Source organism: Bubalus kerabau, chromosome 2 (assembly GCF_029407905.1).
Source record: "Bubalus kerabau isolate K-KA32 ecotype Philippines breed swamp buffalo chromosome 2, PCC_UOA_SB_1v2, whole genome shotgun sequence".
Taxonomy (NCBI): domain Eukaryota; kingdom Metazoa; phylum Chordata; class Mammalia; order Artiodactyla; family Bovidae; genus Bubalus; species Bubalus kerabau.
The window spans coordinates 123,438,589-123,460,645 of NC_073625.1; the positions used below are offsets into that span (position 1 = coordinate 123,438,589).

At 38.7% G+C, this 22,057-nt stretch overlaps 1 protein-coding gene and 1 non-coding gene across 2 annotated transcripts; one reads left to right on the top strand and one right to left on the bottom strand.

Moving 5' to 3' along the window:
- The first annotated feature begins 109 nt into the window (after positions 1–109).
- CLDN1 (claudin 1) lies at positions 110–15,773 on the top strand. Its single transcript, XM_055568707.1, has 4 exons — positions 110–543; positions 10,397–10,561; positions 13,351–13,435; positions 15,143–15,773. The coding sequence occupies exons 1-4, from the start codon at positions 321–323 to the stop codon at positions 15,303–15,305; spliced, it is 636 nt and encodes a 211-aa protein (XP_055424682.1). The 5' UTR covers positions 110–320; the 3' UTR covers positions 15,306–15,773.
- Positions 2,721–2,793, bottom strand: TRNAG-CCC (transfer RNA glycine (anticodon CCC)). Its single transcript has one exon. It is a non-coding gene; the product is annotated as a tRNA-Gly (tRNA).
- Positions 15,774–22,057: the final 6,284 nt, after the last annotated feature.

Genomic DNA, 22,057 nt, shown 5'->3' on the forward strand with positions numbered 1-22,057 from the left:
CCCGCCCGGAAACCGCCAGAGGGCGCTGCGCGGCGGCCGGGTCAGGCCGGGGGCGGAGCTGCTTTAAATCGCGGCGCCCAGCGGGTCTGCATTTCAGTCGCGGTCCGGGAGCAGCCTCAGCTTCTCGCCTCCGAACCGCAGCGCCGACCAAGACCCGGACCCCGTCCCAGAGCTTCTCCGACGTCAGCGCAGGGAGCAGGATTCCCTGCAAGAACTTCTTCCGCTAGGCTCCGTCACCCCCGGGAGTCCCGGGTGCGCACCTGCAAACTCCGCCTTGTGCACCTGCTGCCCCCGAGCCAGCGCGGGCGCCCGAGCGAGTCATGGCCAACGCGGGGTTGCAGCTGCTGGGCTTCATCCTGGCGTTTCTGGGCTGGATCGGCTCCATCGTCAGCACGGCGCTGCCCCAGTGGAAGGTTTACTCCTATGCTAGTGACAACATCGTGACGGCCCAGGCCATCTACGAGGGGCTATGGATGTCCTGCGTGTCTCAGAGCACCGGGCAGATCCAGTGCAAAGTCTTCGACTCCTTGCTGAATCTGAACAGTGAGTGCCTTCCCCACTCCCCAGTTGTAAATCAGGGTGGTATAATGTTAATCGTTCAGTCGTGTCCGACTCTTTGCAACCCCACAGACTGTAGCCCGCTAGGCTCCTCTGTCCATGGGCTTCTCCAGGCAAGAATACTGGATTGCGTCGCCATTTCCTCCTTCAGGGGATCTTCCCTACCCAGAGATCGAACCCGGGTCTCTTTCATTGCCCGCAGATTCCTTTCTGTCAGAGCTACAGGGACCCAACCCCAAATGGCTCCCTTTTGGAGTAGTAGCTATTAAACGGTTCTGTTGTGTGGTTACATGTCTGTCAACCTTCAGTGGATCAAGTCTGCTGATCATGTGCCCCACCATAAGGTAGCAGAGAGAACCCTGGTTTGGGGAAAGGGACAACCAGACCTAAGCTCTAATTTTTCCTCCAACTGCCTAGGTGACACTGTTCTCAAGGTGTGAGTTTCATCTTACATACCCATGAGTGGGGTGGCAACTGAGCGAGTGGGAGCCAAACTCGATTTTGAGCTCTTAGGCCTTTCCTGGACATTCTCAGATTCTGTGAAAATTGAAGAACTGTAGGGTTAGGACAAGAAAATGATGTGCCTTGAAAAGTTTGGAGCCTGAAAGCCTCTCCAGTTTGTAAAATTAAATAGATAATGCCAGTTATTAGATATAGCTTTTTTCTCTATCTTTACTATGAATTGTCATGAGAAGAAATCAGATTCCTACATAGACTGTCTCAACCTAGTGTCTTCTTACACTTGAGTTTGAATCATCTAATTCTTTTGACTTCTGAGATCCAGTTAGTGTGAAGGGGACTTCCCCAGTGGCTCAGTGGTAAAGAATCCGCCTGCAGTGCAGGAGACCTGGGTTCTATCCCTGGGTCAGGAAGATCCCCTGGAGAAGGAAATGGCAACCCACTCCAGTATTCTTGCCTGGAGAATCCCATGGACAGAGGAGCCTGGCAGGCTACAGTCCATGAGGCTACAGACTCTCAGATACGACTGAGGGACTAAACAAGTGTGAGGAAGTCTTTCCCTCCAAAGACTCCTTGAAGAAGTAAGTCTCTTAAGATTCCCCAGAAGGTTTAGCTCTCAGACCAGGAGTCTTCAGAGGAGGTGGATTGTATAGTCTTATTTTGGAAAGTGAAGGTGGGTGGCAGATAGAAAAAGGATGAGAAGAAAGAGACGTTCAAAATTATCTCCCTTCATTAGATAAAGGAGAAAATGAAGCCACTAGGGAGATACAGCTGATGAATGCAGAGGTCAGGAGAGAGAGGGCGGGTCTTCTCTGAGTTTCTGTCTCCCACAGAGGAATTTCTATGTAACGAATGCTGGCTTCTTTCTTTCATAAGTTTGGACAGGATTATGTAGAGAGAAATAGTCCTAGATATGGTGGAGGGAAGAGTGACTGGATGGATTTTTTCTTTTATTGTTTTTTAAAACAAAAACTTCTGAGTTTTGTCAGAAATTCATTAAATTCCTGCTTACTTAGGTAATAACAATTCATGGCCAGAGTAACTTCCTTGAGATATGACATTAGTTGTCCTGAACTTGTGTCTGTCATGCACTTGAACTAACTTGAATAAAAGCTTCCTTAGCCTTTGCCTAGACAAACAAGCATGCCCACCAGTCCCCTTTGTGTGCTGACAGTAAGCAGTGTTCAAGTCATTACTCAAGTTTATTCAGTTGCTTTGTCCACCTCCTGTGTGTGGTTTTGTCAAAAGCCATGCCCTTTAGAGTTGTTCACTCTGTTCCAAATCTGTTTAAAACTCTCGAGTACCTGTGGAATTTGTGAGTCAGTGTACACATGGCGGTTTTTAGTGTTGCCGTTTCAGCTTTTCAGAGTTCCCATATTAGGATTCTTTTATGCCAAATATAAGGAGTACATTAAGTATATGACTTTATATAATCATTGAATCTCTTCATGGATGGATAAATACATGTAAGGAATTGTATGGCATTTGGCATGTCAAATTGAAGCACTGCCAGATGGAGATGATTCTAAGGACAATTCCAAATAGATCTCTGATTCCTCTGATCAAAAGGATTCATTTTCTTATTTTTAAGTATCTTTCAAATTATATTTATTCAGCTTCCCTGGGTCTCAGTTGTGTTACTCAGGATCTTCGATCTTTTGGAGGGCATCTTGGATCTTTTACTTGTGGCATGTGGAATCTAGTTCCCTGACCAGGAATCGAACCTGGCTCCCCTGCACTGGGAGTGCAGAGTCTTGGCCACTGGACCACCAGGGAAGTACTAGTAGTTCATTTTCAACATGTGCAAATAGACTTTCTTTTACCTTCCTTAAACAGCCAAATGAAATCAGATCAATCCATGTTGTTAATACCGAAATAGGTTATCCCTACACATGATGATGTGTTAAAATGTTTTATTTTCATTTATACCTAGTTATCATAACTGTTATGATTTTTAAAGCTATGATGGAAGATATGAACACTACTTTCCTCTACCCGTTTTGGAGATTGCTTTCTGATGATTTCTTTTTTTTTAACTCCATGTCAGTTCCTATTTTCCTTTTGGTTAATGCCAGAGTTTATCAAAGGTGGGGCTGAGGCCTTTCTCTCAAAACTTACTCTCAGAAGAGAGAGCCTTGACTCACAGGTATACTTCCCAACCTGCCAGTGACTCACTAGATGCCTTTGGATGGAGCCCAGAGAACCTACCTGTCTCTGTTCTCCACCTGGACAGTTGTGCTCACACCCACCTGAAGTAGAGACCTGGGAGGTGATTCACTGGCTGTTTTTGGTTTAGTACTGTGATATCCAGAGGTGAACAGGCTTATCTGTACATATAACTAGTGTTCCTTGAAACAAGTCACACTTCACAAAGTGCTTTTAGGTGAAAAACTTAGAAGTTTCTTAAAATTGTAGCTTGTTCTCTGCCAGTGGAGCCCACTTGGCAATTTATGGCTCAGATTCTGGGATTTATAAAGGTTATAGCACTAGATGTGTTAAAATCCCTGGTTCCCCTTCTCTAACTAGTGTCAGCTGCAAAGAGCTCATGGCAGTGTCTAAAGGGATACAGCGTACTTAAGGCAATGTCAAAAGTGAGATACAGCAAGGCTTCTTTAGATGGTTCTTGCAAAGCAGTTTATGAAAATGTAACTGGGGAATTTCCTGGGTAAACAAATAATACATCATGGATTGTGGTTTTACCATGGCTAAGACAGTTTCACTTCCATCCAAGAATGGATGTTTATTGACACTGATGACTGATAGTTGGAATATGCAAAAGAGAGTGCCAGATAGAGTTGATTTTCTTGATTAAACTGTACGTCTTGCCTTGTTTTGATTCATTTTTCAAACTTTTGGCAAGCTAGTTCCTATTTCATGTGCTTAGTTAATTGCTTCTCCTCGCTTGACTTTAATAGCTAGAGCTGTCCAAAGATTGGGTTGCCCCAGGAGGTTGCATGGTGGGAGGTGTGCAGGCAGAGGAATAAATAAGTATTTTGAAGGAATGCTGTAGGGAAAATCCAAGTCCCAGACAAATGGGAGGTTAGGCTAGACTCTCTGTAAGTCTCATCTAAACTTAGGATTCTGTAATTTGTTTACAAGCTCCTCTGGCCTGTTCAACTTGCTTTACGTGAATCCACATGTGTGTAGGTGTGCTTTAATGAGTATTGGTTGTCGGTGAAGTTTCCCAGAACTCTCACCATGATGTCAGGCTCAATCAAATAATAAAAGCACTGACTTAGACGGTCTTTGATGTAGAGGCAGAGATGAGGGCACCTCCTAACACTTCTCTAGACTGCATTAGGCCTGCTGAACCACTGGTGTTTAAGGGGCCATTTGTGTTCAGATCTGTTTTTGAGAATTAGTTCTGATTTTTGGAATGATGAAAGTCAAAACCCAAATGCAAGCTTGAATACTCAGTTCTGACCCTGGTTCTACCCTAACTAGCCATGTTTATAATGGTGAGCCACTTGATCCCTCTGGACTGTAGTTTCCCTACTTGTAAAGTAGGGCAGAGTGGGCAGAACAGGGAGATGAATCCATGACTCATTTATCCATTCAACCAGCATGAGCCAGGCCCTATCCTTGTTCCTAAAAATGCAGCTAAGATGATGGATAATGTGCAAATGTTGATTCCTTTCAGTGCCAACAGTCTTTGTTACTAATTTCAGTGATACAAAGGACATAGGCAAGTGGCAGAGTTTAGGCTTCCTTGATTGGAGTGATGACTAAGTGGCACAGAATTAACAGAGAAGTGTACATTTAATCATGAGACAATTTCTCTTAAGAAACAAAGATAGCAAAAATGTTTGGAACATCCTGAAAAATGATTAAGTCCTGCCTTATCCCAGACCACAGTTATTGACTGTGCTGGAGTCTTGAGGTCACACCCAGTGGCCACCAGTTCATACATCAATCAAATGGAAATGCTAACAGTGAAGACTCTTGAGAAACTTTGAACTTGACTAAAAGTGAACAGTTTAATAAGTGAAGATGTCATGGGAGTATAGCTCTGTGACAGTCTGTGATGAGTTCATTTAATTGCAGAAGAAAAAAGAGGATTTTTGTTCTAGTCACCCAGTGGTCAGTTTATCTACTTAATACTTGTTAAGCAACTTGATACAAAGAGGGACTGCATGAAGATAGAGATATAATTAAAATCTTCTTTATTTATGATATATAATAGGGTAATAATATAGTAATATGGCTAGTAAATAGCATGAACAATGCCAGGTATTTAAAGAAGTTCTGCTGCTTGTGTAGTAAGACTTTAGAAATGCTTTAAAAAAAAAAAAATTCCACTGACTTGTCTCTGCTTGTCTTTCTACGCTTATGTTGATTAACCTCACTGTAGTAGATCAGTAACTTCTAACTCGTTTCTTGTCTCCTAAGTAGAGATCTTTGTAAGTATGTTTTCAAATTATACTTTCAGGTTGCAAGTGTTAAGAACTCCTTAGGGAGTCTTTAATCTCAAGATTATCAGTCTAGCTAAGTGTAATTAAAAGACCGCCTTCTCCATGTACTGCTGAATAATTATGAGGAACAATAAATAGTGTACCTTTTTGAATGTTTACTAACCATTTTCTCCAAAGACAGCTTTAATCGGTGGTAATAATATTGTAGAGGCAAATTTAATGGGCCAGAAAGAAACATACTTGCTTCAGATTGGAGCCACTCAGGTCAACTCAGAGTTAATAGTTCAAGACTTTATCTCTCTGGCCTAAAATATTTGGTGGCTTTCAAATATTTCTCAACTTCTCTGCCCTGCTGGTCATTGTTCCACCAGAAAAAAACTTCATCTTGGAAGCTCATTAGATGCATAATTTAGAAAATTTTTTAAAATTAGATTCGGTTAAACAAAAAGTATGATTTTTTTTCTCTGTAGGTGAATTTCTAGCTTTTAATAATCTAAACTAGATCTGGCTTTATGTAGCAAGATTTTAGTATCTTGAGGCTTTCTAAGAGGTGTTTCTTGGTGTTATTTCAAAAATTAAGCTTAACACAAAAGGTATTTTTACCTATTATATATGAATTTTTAAAAGATAAAGACATATTCAAATTTAAATTAATTGATCCCAGATTGAATAATCCATGAAGCTTGCCAGGTATTGTTAAGTGCTTTGAATAGAAATATGAATAAATATTTGGCCAAGTTATCAAGGAGCCCACAATTACATATTTTAGCTCTCTGACTTAAAAGGCTTCTATAAGACATTAATTTGAAGGATTCATCTGGTCCCAGCTTAAAACTGTGCAATTTAGATTCTATCTGCATGTAAAACCCTCATAACTTGTAACGCTTGCTTACTTTGACTTGTAATCCACCATTACATGTGCCCAACTAGTGAGTTTTGATGCTGTTATGATTCTCAGGCTTTTTTCCCTATGTTTACATTTCTCCCCACATATCACTATAGTTAAGAATTCATCCAAATATCTCCAGTGATGCAAGATGAGATTTTGTGTTTGATGCCCATCTAGTATTGTAAAATACAGACATTTCCTAAGCCAGTGGATGTCAGGATGTAAATGAAAAAATACTGCTTCACAAAATAACAGTATTGCTTTTTATCGGATTTTTTAAAATGAAATATGATCTTCTTGCAATATATGGTTTACATGATTCCTGAGTATAGGTTTCCCCCATTTTCTCCGTTATTTTTGTGCATTATGCATATAATTCTTTATACTATAAGACTTACTAGAGTTTGTAGCACACAGAACAAAATATCTGTTCCTTTCCCCTTAGAAATTTTGTAAAGTAGTGGAAAGAATAAAATGGGGTGTGAATTAAATGTGTTTTCTTTGAGAACTGAAAGGAGAACAGACTCAGAGATGAAGACTGTGAAAACGAGATAATCCCAGGCGAGTGCAGGTGCAGCCCTGAAGTGGTTGATCCATGTACGCTCTCTGCCTGGGTGGTTTTATACAGGCTTGACTCAGGAGCTTGAGGCCCAGCAGACTCCTCGTGAAGAGTACCTTGTGATCCAAGTGCTCAGACCTGCTGGGTTGGTGGCCTGCTGTTCATACATGAAGTAAAGATCAGAACGATTATAGAAGCTGGATCTGATTTGAAGCCCTACAATTCAAAGTAGAAAACTTAGACATCAGAGAAAGCAACCAAAGTGGTGAATAAAGGTTGGAAAATTGAGCTTAATAGACAGACAGAGCAAAAGGTAGTTGAGAGAAGTAAAATGCTATACATATTTTTTACCCTGTCAGAGGAAGACAGGGTAAAAAATCTTTTCATTCCTCCTTTAAGACCCTAAATGGCTTCTGCTCACATTTAGAATAAACTCCAAAACCCTTTCCCTAGCTTGCAAAATCGTACTTGATAAATGCCTTCTGCTTACCTTGCTAACCCTTTTCATTTTACTTTCCACATCCAAACATCCTCCAATAGTGGCTAGTTTTCCCAGTTTGCCCAGGATTGAAGACCTTCTCAGAAGGCAGGACTTGTAGTTTTAAAACCTAGAGAGTCAGCCAAAATGGATGAGTGGTCACCCTGTCCTCCACGTGAATCATCTCTGTGACTTTCAGCATCTCCTTTTCCAGTGTTCCTTTGACTGAAATGCTTTCTTTCTGAGTGGCACTTAGGACCAGATAAGAAATCTCTGTTTCTGTAGAAGAGGTTATTTATGTAGAAGAGGTTATTTATTTTATTTTTTATTTTCCTTCTGAGCATGATTGCCTTTGCAAAACTGTTGGCAAACCAGAAGGAAGGACACACCGTAATTATGGAGTCCTTGGTACTTTTCTCTTCATACCAGAGTATCGTTTGTGATTCCAAGGGAGGTTTCACAATAATCTTATAAGCAGCTATAGTTCCTGGACATGGAACAACAGACAGGTTTCAAATAGGGAAAGGAGTACACCAAGGCTGTATATTGTCACCCTGCTTATTTAACTTATAAGCAGAGTACATCATGAGAAGCGCTGGGCTGGAGGAAGCACAAGCTGGAATCAAGACTGCCAAGAGAAATATCAATCACCTCAGATATGCAGATGACACCACCCTTATGGCAGAAAGTGAAGAGGAACTAAAAAGCCTCTTGATGAAAGTGAAAGAGATGAGTAAAAAAGTTGGTTTAAAGCTCAACATTCAGAAAACGAAGATCATGGCATCTAGTCCCATCATTTCATGGGAAATAGATGGGGAAACAGTGGAAACAGTGTCAGCATTTATTTTTCTGAGCTCCAAAATCACTGCAGATGGTGATTGCAGCCATGAAATTAAAAGACGCTTACCTCCTTGGAAGGAAAGTTATGACCAACCTAGACAGCATATTAAAAAGCAGAGGCATTACTTTGCCAACAAAGGTCCATATAGTCAAGGCTATGATTTTCCAGTAGTCATGTATGGATGTGAGAGTTGGACTATAAAGAAAGCTGAGCACTGAAGAATTGATGGTTTTGAACTGTGGTGTTGGAGAAGACTCTTGAGAGTCCGTTGGACTGCAAGGAGATCCAACCAGTCCATCCTAAAGGAGATCAGTCCTGGGTGTTCTTTGGAAGGGCTGATGCTGAAGTTGAAACTCCAATACTTTGGCCCTCTGATGCGAAGAGCTAACTCATTTGAAAAGACCCTGATGCTGGGAAAGATTGACGGCAGGAGGAGAAGGGGACGACAGAGGATGAGATGGCTGGATGGCATCACTGACTCGATGGACATGAGTTTGGGTGGAGTCCAGGAGTTGGTGATGGACAGGGAGGCCTGGCATTCTGCGGTTCATGGGGTCACAAAGAGTCAGACACGACTGAGCGACTGAACTGAATTGAACTGATAGTTCCTGGTAACCCATGATCCATGAAACATGTTTTGATTCAGAAGTTCTTGTGCCAACCTTCAATCTTCAGATAAGTGTATAAGTTGGGTGCACACTTGCCCACATGCATTTATGGGGAAGTGAATCTATGAGGGGAGCATGAGAATGCCTTTGGTTTGCTTTGTAATTAAATCAAGTAAAAATTGATCTTGGCTTCCCAAATATCTCTCATATACAGTCAAAAAATGTCTTTAATACTTTCAGAAAGAGGTTACTATGATTTTATCATAGATTGCCTGATTATGGCAAGGATGGAAATATTAACAAATTTAAATAAATTGATGTTTTAGAAATCTTTACCGTTAATTATGATTTTTAGCCTAAATTCTCAACCCTAAAAATACTGACACTGAGCCTAAGTCTAAATTAGATACTGAGATATAAAACCTTTCTATCATGTCATCTAGTTTTGAGACCATTAGGAAGTCAATTGTTCCAACTTCTTGGTTACAGATATCATCATTCATACTTTACATAATAAAAACATGGTCCCAAAGAATAGTAACTGGCTTACCCATAAAATAGCACACTTTGTTATTATAATGTAAATAATTTTTATATTTGCATAAAGACTTGTCATATGTTAACACTGTCAAAGAGATAATGATCTTTATTTGATGACGGAAATAAATCTAAAGTTAAACTCATCTAACCAGTGTAGTTACAACTCACTTTTCTTTGAGAATCTGTGCCTCAGATTTTTTTGAGAATTTCTTTGAGAATTTATGCCATAGGGATGGCATCACGCTTTTACTCTTTAATATATTTACTGGCATATCTCAAACCTAACCCTATATATTTGATCATGACTTAGTATACCAATGACAAGAACAAGAAATTAGAAAATTAGTGGAATCCTAAGAAGTGCTACATTGAATTGTCAGCCATTTTACAACATAGTAATTTAAATAGTTTTAAACACCAGTGATATTTCTGAATATAAACCTACTGTGTTCCAAAATAACATCTCAAAGGCTATTATGTTTTGTTCTGAGAAAGTGGTTTTCAGATCTCCCACCCCACCCCCATCACTGGATTTATGTGTTGCTTATCCAGCCAAGACAATCTATGATAAATTCATTTCTTGTCTTCCAAATTCACCCACCCAGATTTTTTCCAGCTTGATGACTGGAGTGTAAAGCTGTTGACTATTACCAAGATATATTGTAAACCATTTAAAGTATAAATGGTTTAACATTAAGGATAATGTATGATTGTTATTTCAGAATTAAAATTCTCCAGTAGTAAGAATTAACAATGTGTTATAAGCCTATTCAACCAAATCATTAATTATTTTTCAGAGGATTTTGAATTTAATGTTAAAAACATAAACTGTTAGAGCTGGAGGAATTCTTATTCATCATTCAGCCAGATATTTGTTTTTCTGGAGGAGAAACTGTGTGGGTTTCCTGCAAAGGCATCACTAGAACTGGGGTCTCCTGACTCCTGGTTGTTTTCTGTCTTCCATACAACATTGAAATATACATGGTCTTCTACAACTCTTCTCTTGTTGGTCTAGGCATGATTGTTACATGTTCTAAAATGTTTTTTGTCAGGCACTCTGCAAGCAACCCGTGCCTTGATGGTGATTGGCATCCTGCTGGGACTAATAGCCATCTTTGTGGCCACCGTTGGCATGAAGTGTATGAAGTGCATGGAAGACGATGAGGCACAGAAGATGCGGATGGCTGTCTTTGGGGGCGTGATCTTTCTTATTTCAGGTAAGAGAGGCCCTGTCCTTCTTAGACCTTATTAAACTCTTTCTGATGTTTTTTAAGGTCTAGTTTTTGGCTTCCTTAGATCATGTTGGCTTTATTGCTCTTGAATCAATTGAATTCAGTTCCTTTAAAATATGAAGACGTAGAAACTTTAAACCCAGTTGACTTTCACTTTCTCAAATGGGAACTGCATTAAAATCTGAGATCTATGTTCACAGCGGACAGGTCTATTCCCTGAGGTTTCAGGTGCCAACTGATTCATTAGAAACAGTCTCCTTAAGTGAAGGGAGAGATTTTTTCTATCTAGCAAATACTGAGGACCAATTCTGTGTAATTCAGAAAATTTCTGTGGTGTCTCTACTGATACTACATGGGAAAGATGGGGAATGGTGAGAGAGAACATGAAGAAGGTGTAATCATACAGGTATAAATGAATGGAATGAATAGGGCTGGGATTATTGGAGGAAGTGGAGGACATTATTCCATGTAAGCAGTACTGATTCTGGAATGAACAGGTTTTACCCATAGATCAATAAAGAGAAAGGGCATTTGGAATTCAGGTAGAATGTTGGAATGGTAGGAAATAAGAAAAAATGAGTTAAAAAAAGAAAATAATGCAGAAAAGTCTTGGAATAAAAACCTTGATAAAAGAGTGAGGTTACATTCTCCATAGAAAATAAATATGTATTTATTGCTTTATTCAAATCTTATTATGTGACCTTTGAGAAAATGAGAGCCAGAACAGGACATGGACAGTTCATTTGTAAAGTCTTATAATAAAGTTAATATTAAATAAGATAATGTGTGCATATAAAATTGTGTATGTATATAAAATCATAGACTATTATATGTCATATATAGTAGGTGTCTATTGTTTTGAAATAGACTATTACATATGCTTTCCTGATGGCTCAACTATAAAGAATCTGCTTGCCAATGCAGGAGATATAGATTTGATCCCTGGGATGGGACGATTGCCTGGAGAAGGAAATGGAAACCCACTCCAGTATTCTTGCCTGGGAAATCCCATGGACAGGGGAGCTTGGCAAAGCTATAGTCCATTGGGTCTCTAAGTCCATGACTTAGAGACTAAACAACAACAATAAGACTATTACATAAACTATATATGGTAGTCTATTGTTTTTGGAAATGACAGTAGTAGTATAATCTACCACTAGGAAAAACTAGAATTAGATTTTTTCCTCATTTTCTCTTTAAGAAAAGTATATGGGTTTCATGAACAATGAAGGAAGAATGCCTGTGGCTTTACTAAACATTTGGTTACAGATTATTCAAATTACTACTGCAGAGCATTTTATTCCCAACACTTAGGTTTTACACCAAAGGCTAAGAATACACTTACTGAGTAGAATTGTCCTCTGCTAATCTTCTAGTAACTCCCATCCATCACTCCTACAGTCTCACGGACTTCCTAGGAGTGAGGGTTGCAAGTTCCAGAGTATTCATATTTTCTACTCGAGCAGCCAAAAGCCACAGTGTTTTCTTTCAAGTATTAGAGGCAGTTAGGTTGGACCACTTTTTTTTTTGTAGGAGGAAGAGGGCAATGGGTGTAGCATAGAAATATTAATCTGTCTAAAGTGATGAATTTTTAGACTGTGTGCTAGGTCACTTCAGTCGTGTCTGACTCTATGCAACCCTATATACTATAACTTGCCAGGCTCCTCTGTCCATGGGATTCTCCAGGCAAGAATACTGGAGTGGGTTGCCATGCCCTCCTCCAGGGGTTCTTCCTGACCCAGGGATCGAAATCTGTGTCTCTTACATCTCCTGTATTGGCAGGCATTTTCCTTAACACTAGTGCCCCCTAAGCCCAGACTATAAAAAGAAATTATTTAAGTTCTTTGGATAAAAATATTGAGGTACTATATACTTATTTTAATAAATGATAGAGTAGATTATTTTGACTAAGTGGTTTCTGTGGGGTTGCCCATGTGTCTCAATGGTAGAGAATCCACCTGCTAATATAGGAAATGCAGGTTCAACTACTGGGTCTAGAAGATCTCCTAGAGGAGGAAATGGCAACCCATGCCAGTATTCTTGCCTGGAAAATCCCATGGATAGAGGAACCTGGCAGGCTGCAGTCCAGACAAAGACTGAGCACGCACACATGCACTGAAATGCGAGAGGAATGAGAAATTGAGAGTGCGCTGCGTACATTGATCTGATGTGGCGCCTCACTGAATCCCATGGCAAGACCTGGAACATCTGGCCAATAGGGGTGTAGGGATTTAGGTGATTGGTGTGCTCTGAGCCAGGTCCAATGTGTTCCTGCTATCTAGCTATTTACATTCATTTTGATCCTTCAGAAATGGGAATTTTGCATTTTGGCCAAGAAGAATGTAGAAGAGTTTTCATCTTCCCTTTTGCAAGCTTTACTAATAAGGACTTTGGTTTTATCAAAAGTAGTCTAGCACACTAATTTATAACAATCTATTTTAAAGAGATCTTAAATGACATGAATCTCCTGAATGTTTCCAAAAGAATGTTATTTGTGCCAGGGACCTTAAACTGTAAGTGAATAAGATGAACAGTCATGTGCCTAACTCCAACCTAGTATTTTTGTCTGTCTTAAGAGAACACTTATACAAAATCATGTTTGAACCTCTGTTCATCCTAAATTAATGTCGTCTGAATTAAAATGGACTAAATTTAAAATGTCAGCATTATTGATGAAATTTTATTCTTGTAAAATACTTATAAATTTAATGAGCCATGCATTTATGCTCTGTGTTCCATGGTGATTAACAGTCTTTTGTTTTGAATTTCCATAGGTCTGGCTATTTTAGTTGCCACAGCATGGTATGGCAATAGAATTGTTCAAGAATTCTATGACCCCATGACCCCGGTCAATGCCAGGTAATGATAGTCACATATAAAATTGTTTGTTCTCTGAGAAAATACCCTTTTATGTTCTGCAAAGTCCAGTTACTATAGTGACTTCCCAGACTTGCTATTCAGCATTTTATGGAATTTTTGCCAAAATTGAAAATAACTTGAATGGCCTGTGACATGTTAAAAATAGTTTGATAATTACTTTAATAGCATGTATTGATGACAGAATAAACCTCAAAGTAGAAAAGGTGTATACTTTCCAAATGTATGCTGGACCTTTTTTCATATTTTTTAATTTTTTTAATATTAATAAAGACACCAATAGATTTGAAATTTCACTTTTGAAGTATATTCTGATACAACACTTAATTGTGATTATTTGTAACTAAACACAGTTTATGACTGATCAAAAAAAACAGTTCTATTGTAGAGGTTAATAACCTTTAACATAAACTTCATTCCTAACAATTTTATTTATGGAAAAAACAATTTTATTTATGAAAAGGATGAGTTACCACTATGAAATTTTGTGTTTCATCACATCCATAAAATAATTTTAGAAAGACCATCCTTCTTAATATTGCAAGTTTGGGAAGTTAAAGAGCTGACACTTGGCTCTCACGTAATGAACACCCTTTGATCAGAGACAAGGCTCTTTGTGTCACTGTGTTCACTTCTTTAAAGCCTAATAACTATATTCAGAGTTGGGATGTTAAGATGTAATTATTGTTTGTTGAGTGCTAAGATGAATGGATGAAAAATGCTAGTGGTGGAGAGATAAGGTGTGCTTCTTTGTTTATAGTCACCCATGTATAAGAAAACAGATACTGCCAGGATGTTGTTGGAACCTATCCCATAAGACTACAAAGTAGGGACAGAAACTGCTGGAGGTCAATAGGCTAAAAGTTTACCAGTAATGGATATGAAAGCACTTTATAAATTGCCAGGCACTGTATGCTTACTTACACTGTCTCACATGATCCTAAAAGCAGTACAGTGAGGAAGATGGGATCATTGGGCTTTAAGAGAAGCAGCCTCTGAGGTTGACACATAGAGTTCATGACCCACAATTCAGCCGCTGAGAGTTTGCATCAGGATTCAAACTCAGGCCTTATCATTCTAGATCCGACCCTTCTCTTTCCTTATTGTCGACCGTCGGTCACAGATCTTCTCCCAGAAGTATGGCTTAATACATCCACCTGGATCAACTTAATCTAGAACAATCTATGGGTTGTTTAGGAGTTTTTTCCGCAAAATCATAGATCAGATTTTAGTGTTTATCAGGGGTTAACTGTTGAAAAGTCTAATAGTCTCCAAAACACTCTGGCAGTTTTTTTTATTTTTTATAGAATACTGTTGTTACTTGGTGATAGCATGACTTGTTGTTTTAGCCTAGGAACCATATTCCAAACCTGACTTTTAAGGTATGTAGCATACTTTAAAAGTCTCCTGCACATGGAAAAGTCTTTGGAAATATTTGCATAATTAACCCGGTGTTACATGCCACATTGCCTGATCTACTGTTGCAAATTGTCAACAACTGCAATGTGAACGTTCTCGTGTGTGTGTCCACAAACCTTAAAGTACTTCATAAAACTTAAAGGGATCACAGGGGATTTTTTTCCAGTGGAAAACAATCTGAGTGTGATATTGATTTCATTCTTTAATTACATTAGAGAAGTTTCCAATGGTTCATTGATTAAGCAAATGAATCACCTTTTTTTTTTTTAGGTATGAATTTGGTCAGGCTCTCTTCATTGGCTGGGCTGCTGCTTCTCTCTGCCTTCTGGGAGGCGCCCTGCTGTGCTGCTCCTGTCCGAGGAAAACAACATCTTACCCAACACCCAGGCCCTATCCCAAGCCAGCACCTTCCAGTGGGAAAGACTATGTGTGACATAGAAGCGAAAGCGGACAATCCTGTTGGAACCAACAAGAAATGGACATTGAAATACTGGCATTGACATTAAGATCTTAGCTTTTGACTCTTGTAGTCTGAACTGTGGTATTACAACAAAAAACATATTTTTTTAAAATATCCATTGCTAAAAATGACTTAGCCTTGTCTCCTTTCCTCAACACAGAAGGGAAGACTTTTCCATTTGTATTACTGCTTCCCACTGAGTAATCATCTCAAATGAGGGGAGAGAGCATTCCTTAAATATATATAGATATGTACATAAACATGTTTTTTCTATAAAAAAAATAGTAAGAATTCTTATTCTCATTGTATTGGTACCAGCATTCTTAAAATATATCTAAAAAGTGAAAAAAATTATTTAATTCTTGATTAAGTCATTTTATTTGCTATTTTTCAAATTCTTCTTTCTTTATGTATACATACATAATAGGTCAAATATCATTTACCCTCCTTCATCAGCTTTTACTGTCTTTCACAGAAGACCTGACCTGCTTTACCAAGTATGAATTATTTCAGTTCTTCACATGTGCCCTCTTTAAATGTTTGTATCATATTTTTTTATTACCATGACCTTTTAGCACTTGCTTTTTCAGCATTCAGTCATTCTTCATGCCTTTGTTTTTTGTGAGGTTGAGCTTAACTCTTGAATCTGATAACATATTTTATATGCCTATAGTTTAATTCCTGAAGTCAATAAGAGTCTCTTGCAGACCGGAACTTTGGGAGCAAGTCTTTCTGTGTATGACTAGATGATATGTTCCTGTTGACCTTCCCATACGCCTCCTGTACCCTGACCTCTAACACGCTTATTTGCTTTGAAAATATTTGTCCCATTGAGGAGCTGTGTGCTGCTTTTCCAAGTATCGTAACGCAGTTCTATTGATTAAATTTTTTGAGCTACTTAGTCAGTTATATGCCCTCCCAAACTACCTTATTCTTGTCCCCTTCCTTAACTGTATTGTTTTCTTGTATAGCTTACCTCTTCCCAGAGAGGAACAGACTGTTTGAATGAAGTACTCGAATTTCTATAGTGATACTCTGATGACAAATATTCTCTCTGTAGCTTATAGGCAAGTCACTTAATCTTTCTCCTCTTTTCCCATCTGTCAAATTGAGATAATGATACTTAACCAGCTGGTAGAGTGGTGTAAGTATTAATTAGTTGATATTATGCTCATTCTTTGAACATGAAATATGCCTAAGTAGTGTTTCTGTTTGCTAAATTGGCTGTTAAGAAGTCGTTGAACCAAACCTACACACAGGCCTTCTCGTGGTTAGGCACCTTCCTCTCTCCTCAGGCCTGTACCTTCCTTTCAGCTGTGGCCACCATTTTGTTGGCACTCTGTTCCATTTTAACAATTGCTCTTAGTTTTCCAGTTTGTGGTAAATAACTCCTTCACTTCAGCAAGATGTTGTAATGGAAAGGGTGTTGACTTCCGTGTCTGGAGACTTGATGAGTCTTGGTGCTATCAATTACAGTGTGAGTTTGGGCAAGGCACAGGTTGCCCTAGATTTATTGCTTCATTTCTAAAGAGAGGATTGTAATGCCTGACCTGCCTACCTCACAGGGCTATTGAGGGGATCCAGTGAGACAGGATACATGTAAATGTGATTTTGTAAGATGAAAAGTATTGTACTGGGGAAAGAATTAAAGAATTTAAGCACATAGATTTTAGACTATTTTTCAAATGACTGAAAAGAGAAATTTTGAGAAATTGATTTCCTGTCTTAACCAACCTCATAAGTGAGGAGACAAATGAATTTCAGCTTGCTAAGTGAAAAAAACTTAAAGGAAGTCTTAGTTTTCTTTGATCAAGGTGGCCTGATGCTTTTTGTGTGGCTAAGATTTTCTCCTTTCTGGAATGCAGACTTGGCCTAGAACAAGTTTGCAGATGTAATGGGTAAAACGGAAGTGTAAGTGTTGACCAAAGAATGGAAGATTTTTGAGTTTTAATAACTTGTAAGGGTATACAAGATAGATATTGGTTAAGTGATGTCATCAGAGGTATTGCTACTAGCTGGCAGCTAACATGGCTAGGATAGGTAGTTTAGAAATATAACTCATAGTGAAACCACCTAGGGGAAGTTATCCAAAGGATTGAATCATAGTACTTGAACCTAGTAAATTTTAGTGTGTCTTCCAAACCTGAAAGTCTGTGCTCCTAGAATGTGTAATTCAAAGAATCTCGGCTACCTTCATAGATCCTACTGATGGGCAAATATTAATACATGTGATTACTAGTTGGTAAACTCTGAAAAGATATCCATAGTACAAAATGGGCAACAGAATTGTGACACCAGAATCTGTCTGACTTTGATATTTTTGTACTCTGCTACCCTACTTGGAAACGGATAGATATTTCAGGGGTTTGTAATGGGAATGTGTATAAAGCATTACTCTGTTTCAATAAATTGTTTTTTTTTAATATAAATCTTTAGTCAGTTTATTATTTTTTTTAATCATTTATTTCAAGATTGCCTTGCATGGAAGACAAGATGGCTCAGGATAGGATCCAACTTACCATGTATTCCTGGGAAATAGCCATGGTGCCTCTGGGCCAGTTGTCAAGGATTTGAGTAACTCCGCCCACTGGGATGCCCTATTGCTCTCCACTGTGCTTCTTCCTCATCGAGGGTGATGATAGAAGAGAATGTCAGGAGAGATAACTTCATTTCTCTCATCCATAGAAAGGAGACAGACTACAATAAATGACTAAGTGATAAAGTAGTCAACTGTAAAGCACTGTGAAAACCTAAGTTGTCGTGTTTCCTACAAGTTGGCAGAGTGAAAGCTAGAAATCCATTATTGTTTTTGTAATAATTACCAAGTGGTACAATGGTAAAGAATCTGCCTGCCGATGAAGGAAATGCAGAAGATGTAGGTTCAATCTCTGGGCTAGGTAGATCCCTTGGAGGTGAAAATAGCAACCCACTCCAGTATACTTGCCTGGGAAATCCCATGGACAGAGAAGTCTGTCGGACTACAGACCATGGGGCTGCAAAGAGTTGGGTAGGATTGAGCACATGACCACACACGCATTACCAAAACTACTTTTTAGGAAAACAAGTGATGAAACTTATTCACTTATTATCTAAAAATATCAATGATTGATACAGCCTTAGTTGTAACCACTTCTTAAGCAATTTACATAGTACAGACACAGGCTAGTAAACATAAGATTGAGCTCTCTGTGGAGCTCTATGGGGACGTTAGCCTTAAGGGTGAGAGATAAAGATTATTGTCAGTCTCTTTAAATTACTCAGATGTGTCAGATCTCCACTCTTTCTACAGAATTGAAATCCTCCTGGATGGGTCCAGGCCCATGAAATTTGAGAGGAAATAAAATCCCTAAGTGCTGATAAGAACTCTGAAGAGAAAAGCTGGGTTGTCAATCATACCAAGTAGACACCACCCCTGTGTAGGCTCTTTCTGGATGCCACTGTCCTGCAAACCAAGCTGTCTCTCCTCCTCATCAACTAGTACTTTCTATGTGGATCTGTGTCTAAGTCCAGGAAAAACTCCATGCCATCCCCATATTCCCACATTTGAAAGCCTGCTGTTGGTCCTAGTAAAATCTGGTAATGGATTTTTTATTTTTTTCCTTCTTTTTGAGTGTGGCTCAGGTGTTAAGATTTCTGTAGTCTCCTTTCCAACCCCAGATATACCCTTAGGTATGGATGGAGGAGCCTGGTAGGCTGCAGTCCGTGGGGTCGCTAAGAGTCAGACAGGACTGGGTGACTTCACTTTCACTTTTCACTTTCATGCATTGGAGGAGGAAATGGCAACCCACTCCAGTGTTCTTGCCTGGAGAATCCCAGGGACGGTGGGGCCTGGTGGGCTGCCATCTATGGGGTCACACAGAGTCGGACACGACTGAAGCGACTTAGCAGCAGCAGCAGCATCCCCAACCTGCCCTAAAATCTCTACAATTAGCTGGTACCATGGAAACTGGCAGAAGTCACTGCAGTTTCCAGGGTTATGTAAGGACAGCTTGTTGGATTTAAAAACACAATGAGAAACATTCTCAATGCTCTGAAACTGTGGGGAACTCATGGTATTTTGAATATTCATCTTCCACTGACAGGTTTTTCCCATATGGCTAATATCAACAATTAGCAAGAGATATGGATTTATTCAACTAACATTTATTAAACACCTACCATAGACTAGTGCAATTAAATGCAGACAAGGCTAAAAGGTATCGGAAATAAATAAGACTCTTTCCTAGGCCCCAGCAGGGTAAAAAGTGTTAAGTGGGAAGAAAAGTGAACTTGAAATCTAGCACTGGTTCTGCCAGTGATCAGCCTCAGTGAGCATAGAGCTCTCTATTCACTATTCATTTGTAAAAGGAAGAGATTGGCCCCACTCAGTGGTTCTTACCATAACAACGTGGAAGCTTTTGACCATTGGAGGTTTCTGAAACCTCTGACTTCCAAGGACTTAAACCCAGATTAAGGGAATCAGAATTTCTGAGAAATGTGTATTAGGTATGAGTTTCCCAGGGTATTCTAATGCACATTCTGAATTGCAAACCACTGGGCTATGTCATCTCTCAAGGCCAAGTGTGCTCAAAAAATTTTCTGTGTAAACACACATGTAGACGACAATGTTGTACATTTACCTTTTCTCTCAGGTCATGTTTCTATTTCATGATTCTAGGTGTTTTTTGTTTGTTCTGGTGAGAGTATTAGTGCAAGTTCAGTAAGGCCAAACAAGCTGAAACATCAGAGTTTGGAGCAGAGAATGTTTTATTGTAGGGCCATGCAAGGGTGACTCCTGTCCTAAAAACCCCGAGTTCCCTGAAGGGTTTCAGCAAAGCACTTTTAAAAGCCAGATGAGGGAATAGGGGTCACAGGGTATGTGATTAGCTTGTACACAATTCTCTGATTGGCTGATGGTGAGGTAACAGGGTGGTGTAATAGAGGTTAATATTGACAGTCTCTAGGCTTCAGGAGGCCTTGGGTTATGTCCTCTTGGTCATCGAGTAATTAACATTTTCTATTCGGTGAGGGATTTTCTCATCTGCAAAACAACTCTGGAAATCACATCAAAAACTAGGTACTTCAGAGTGGAGCTAAAGCAGAGGGTATGGGGAAGGACCTGTACCTGTCCCCAAGACCCCAAGAGGTTCTTCTCACTTAAGAAGGGAAGGAGTTAAAAGGAGGTAGTCTTCAGAAGCTATTGTCATATTTCTTTGGTAAATAACCTTCTTTCTTGTCATTTTCTATTATTTTTAAATCACTCACCATAATAATCATTCAGTTCATTTGCTCAGTCATGTTCGACTCTTTGTGACCCCATGAATCACAGCACGCCAGGCCTCCCTGTCCATCACCAACTCCCAGAGTTCACTCAAACTCATGTAATAGTCATTAATGCAAAGCAAATTCTCATTTAAAGAAAGCCTTCTGCTTAACAAATAATATTAGTTCAAGGAGGTAAGTGTTTATTGTATTATAATCACTGAGTTATTTTCCTTTGTTATATGAAAATTTTAGAAAAGTCCTTAGCCAAAGCATAATCTTGCTACATTTATTTTTAATTGTATAACATTTCTGTGGTTTCATTTATGTCATAATTTCTTTAACTTATTGTTCTGATTGTCTGTTTCCCCCAAAAGAAAAAAGTAAACACACACACAAACCAATTGCAGAAAGAAACTTTGAAAACTGCACAAATATTTCTTAAATGAGATGACCTGAACTAGAGTACTTTCTTCTCCCAAAGGGGCATTTTCTTCTTTTAATCATTTTGTCTATTAAGTTTCCTGTTTCCATTAATGTTGTGGTTTCCTCAGGTAGCTACTGATGCTGCTTAATTAAAAAAAAAAATCCAATAACCTAAGAGAGATCTGAAACAAGGGTCAGGGGTAGCAGAGAACATTTCCTTCTAGATGAGAATGGAATACAAGTAGAAAAATGACCTCTAATAGAGCGAGGACAAAGGAATTTATTTTTGAGGATTATTTTCACTACAATATTTATTTTTCTTGATAATAAAATTAAAACTAATACAAATTAAAACTAATACTAATAATAAAGTAGAAAAATATAGAAAGGTAGAAATAATTATCTTAAATATTGTAATAGCCATACTGTGCTGTGCTACTCAAAAGCAAAATTATTAATAATTTAATGCAATCTTCTCTAATCATATTTTCTTTCCCAAAGATAAGCTTTGGAGGTTGTTATCGTTTCACTGTTTTCATAGTATCACAAAATAAAAATAATTTTGGTTTCTTTTTCTTCTTCCATTCAAGTGTGTGGTAATATACTGTTACCATTCAGAATTCATAAACATTCATTCACTCATTCTGATAATATTTTTAAGAAGCCAAGTATTTTCTGCCACAAAAGAAACAGTGCACCTGGATTTGTACAAAGTAACCAACCATGAATAAAATAGACAAAAAAACCTTCACTTCTAGAACATACATTCTATATGGGGAATACAGACAATAAGATAAACATGATAAACATATGGCATAAGAAATGGTAATAAACTATATAGATAAGAACTAAAGTAGGCAAGAACTGGGAGGCTTGGACAAGAGTTACAAATATTCAGAGGGCTCATGCAGCTTAATATCAGAAAAACAAACAACCCAATGAATAAATGGACAAGAAGACCTTAATAGAAATTTCTCCAAAGAAGACATACAGATGGCCAACAAACACAAGAAAAGATGCTCAACATCACTAATTATTAGAGAAATGCAAATCAAAAC

Coding starts and splice junctions, on each gene's coding strand:
- CLDN1 (XM_055568707.1), top strand. CDS start 321: ATGGCCAACGCGGGGTTGCAGCTGCTGGGCTTCATCCTGGCGTTTCTG. Junction 544..10,396: donor CTCCTTGCTGAATCTGAACA/GTGAGTGCCTTC, acceptor GTTTTTTGTCAG/GCACTCTGCAAGCAACCCGT. Junction 10,562..13,350: donor CGTGATCTTTCTTATTTCAG/GTAAGAGAGGCC, acceptor GAATTTCCATAG/GTCTGGCTATTTTAGTTGCC.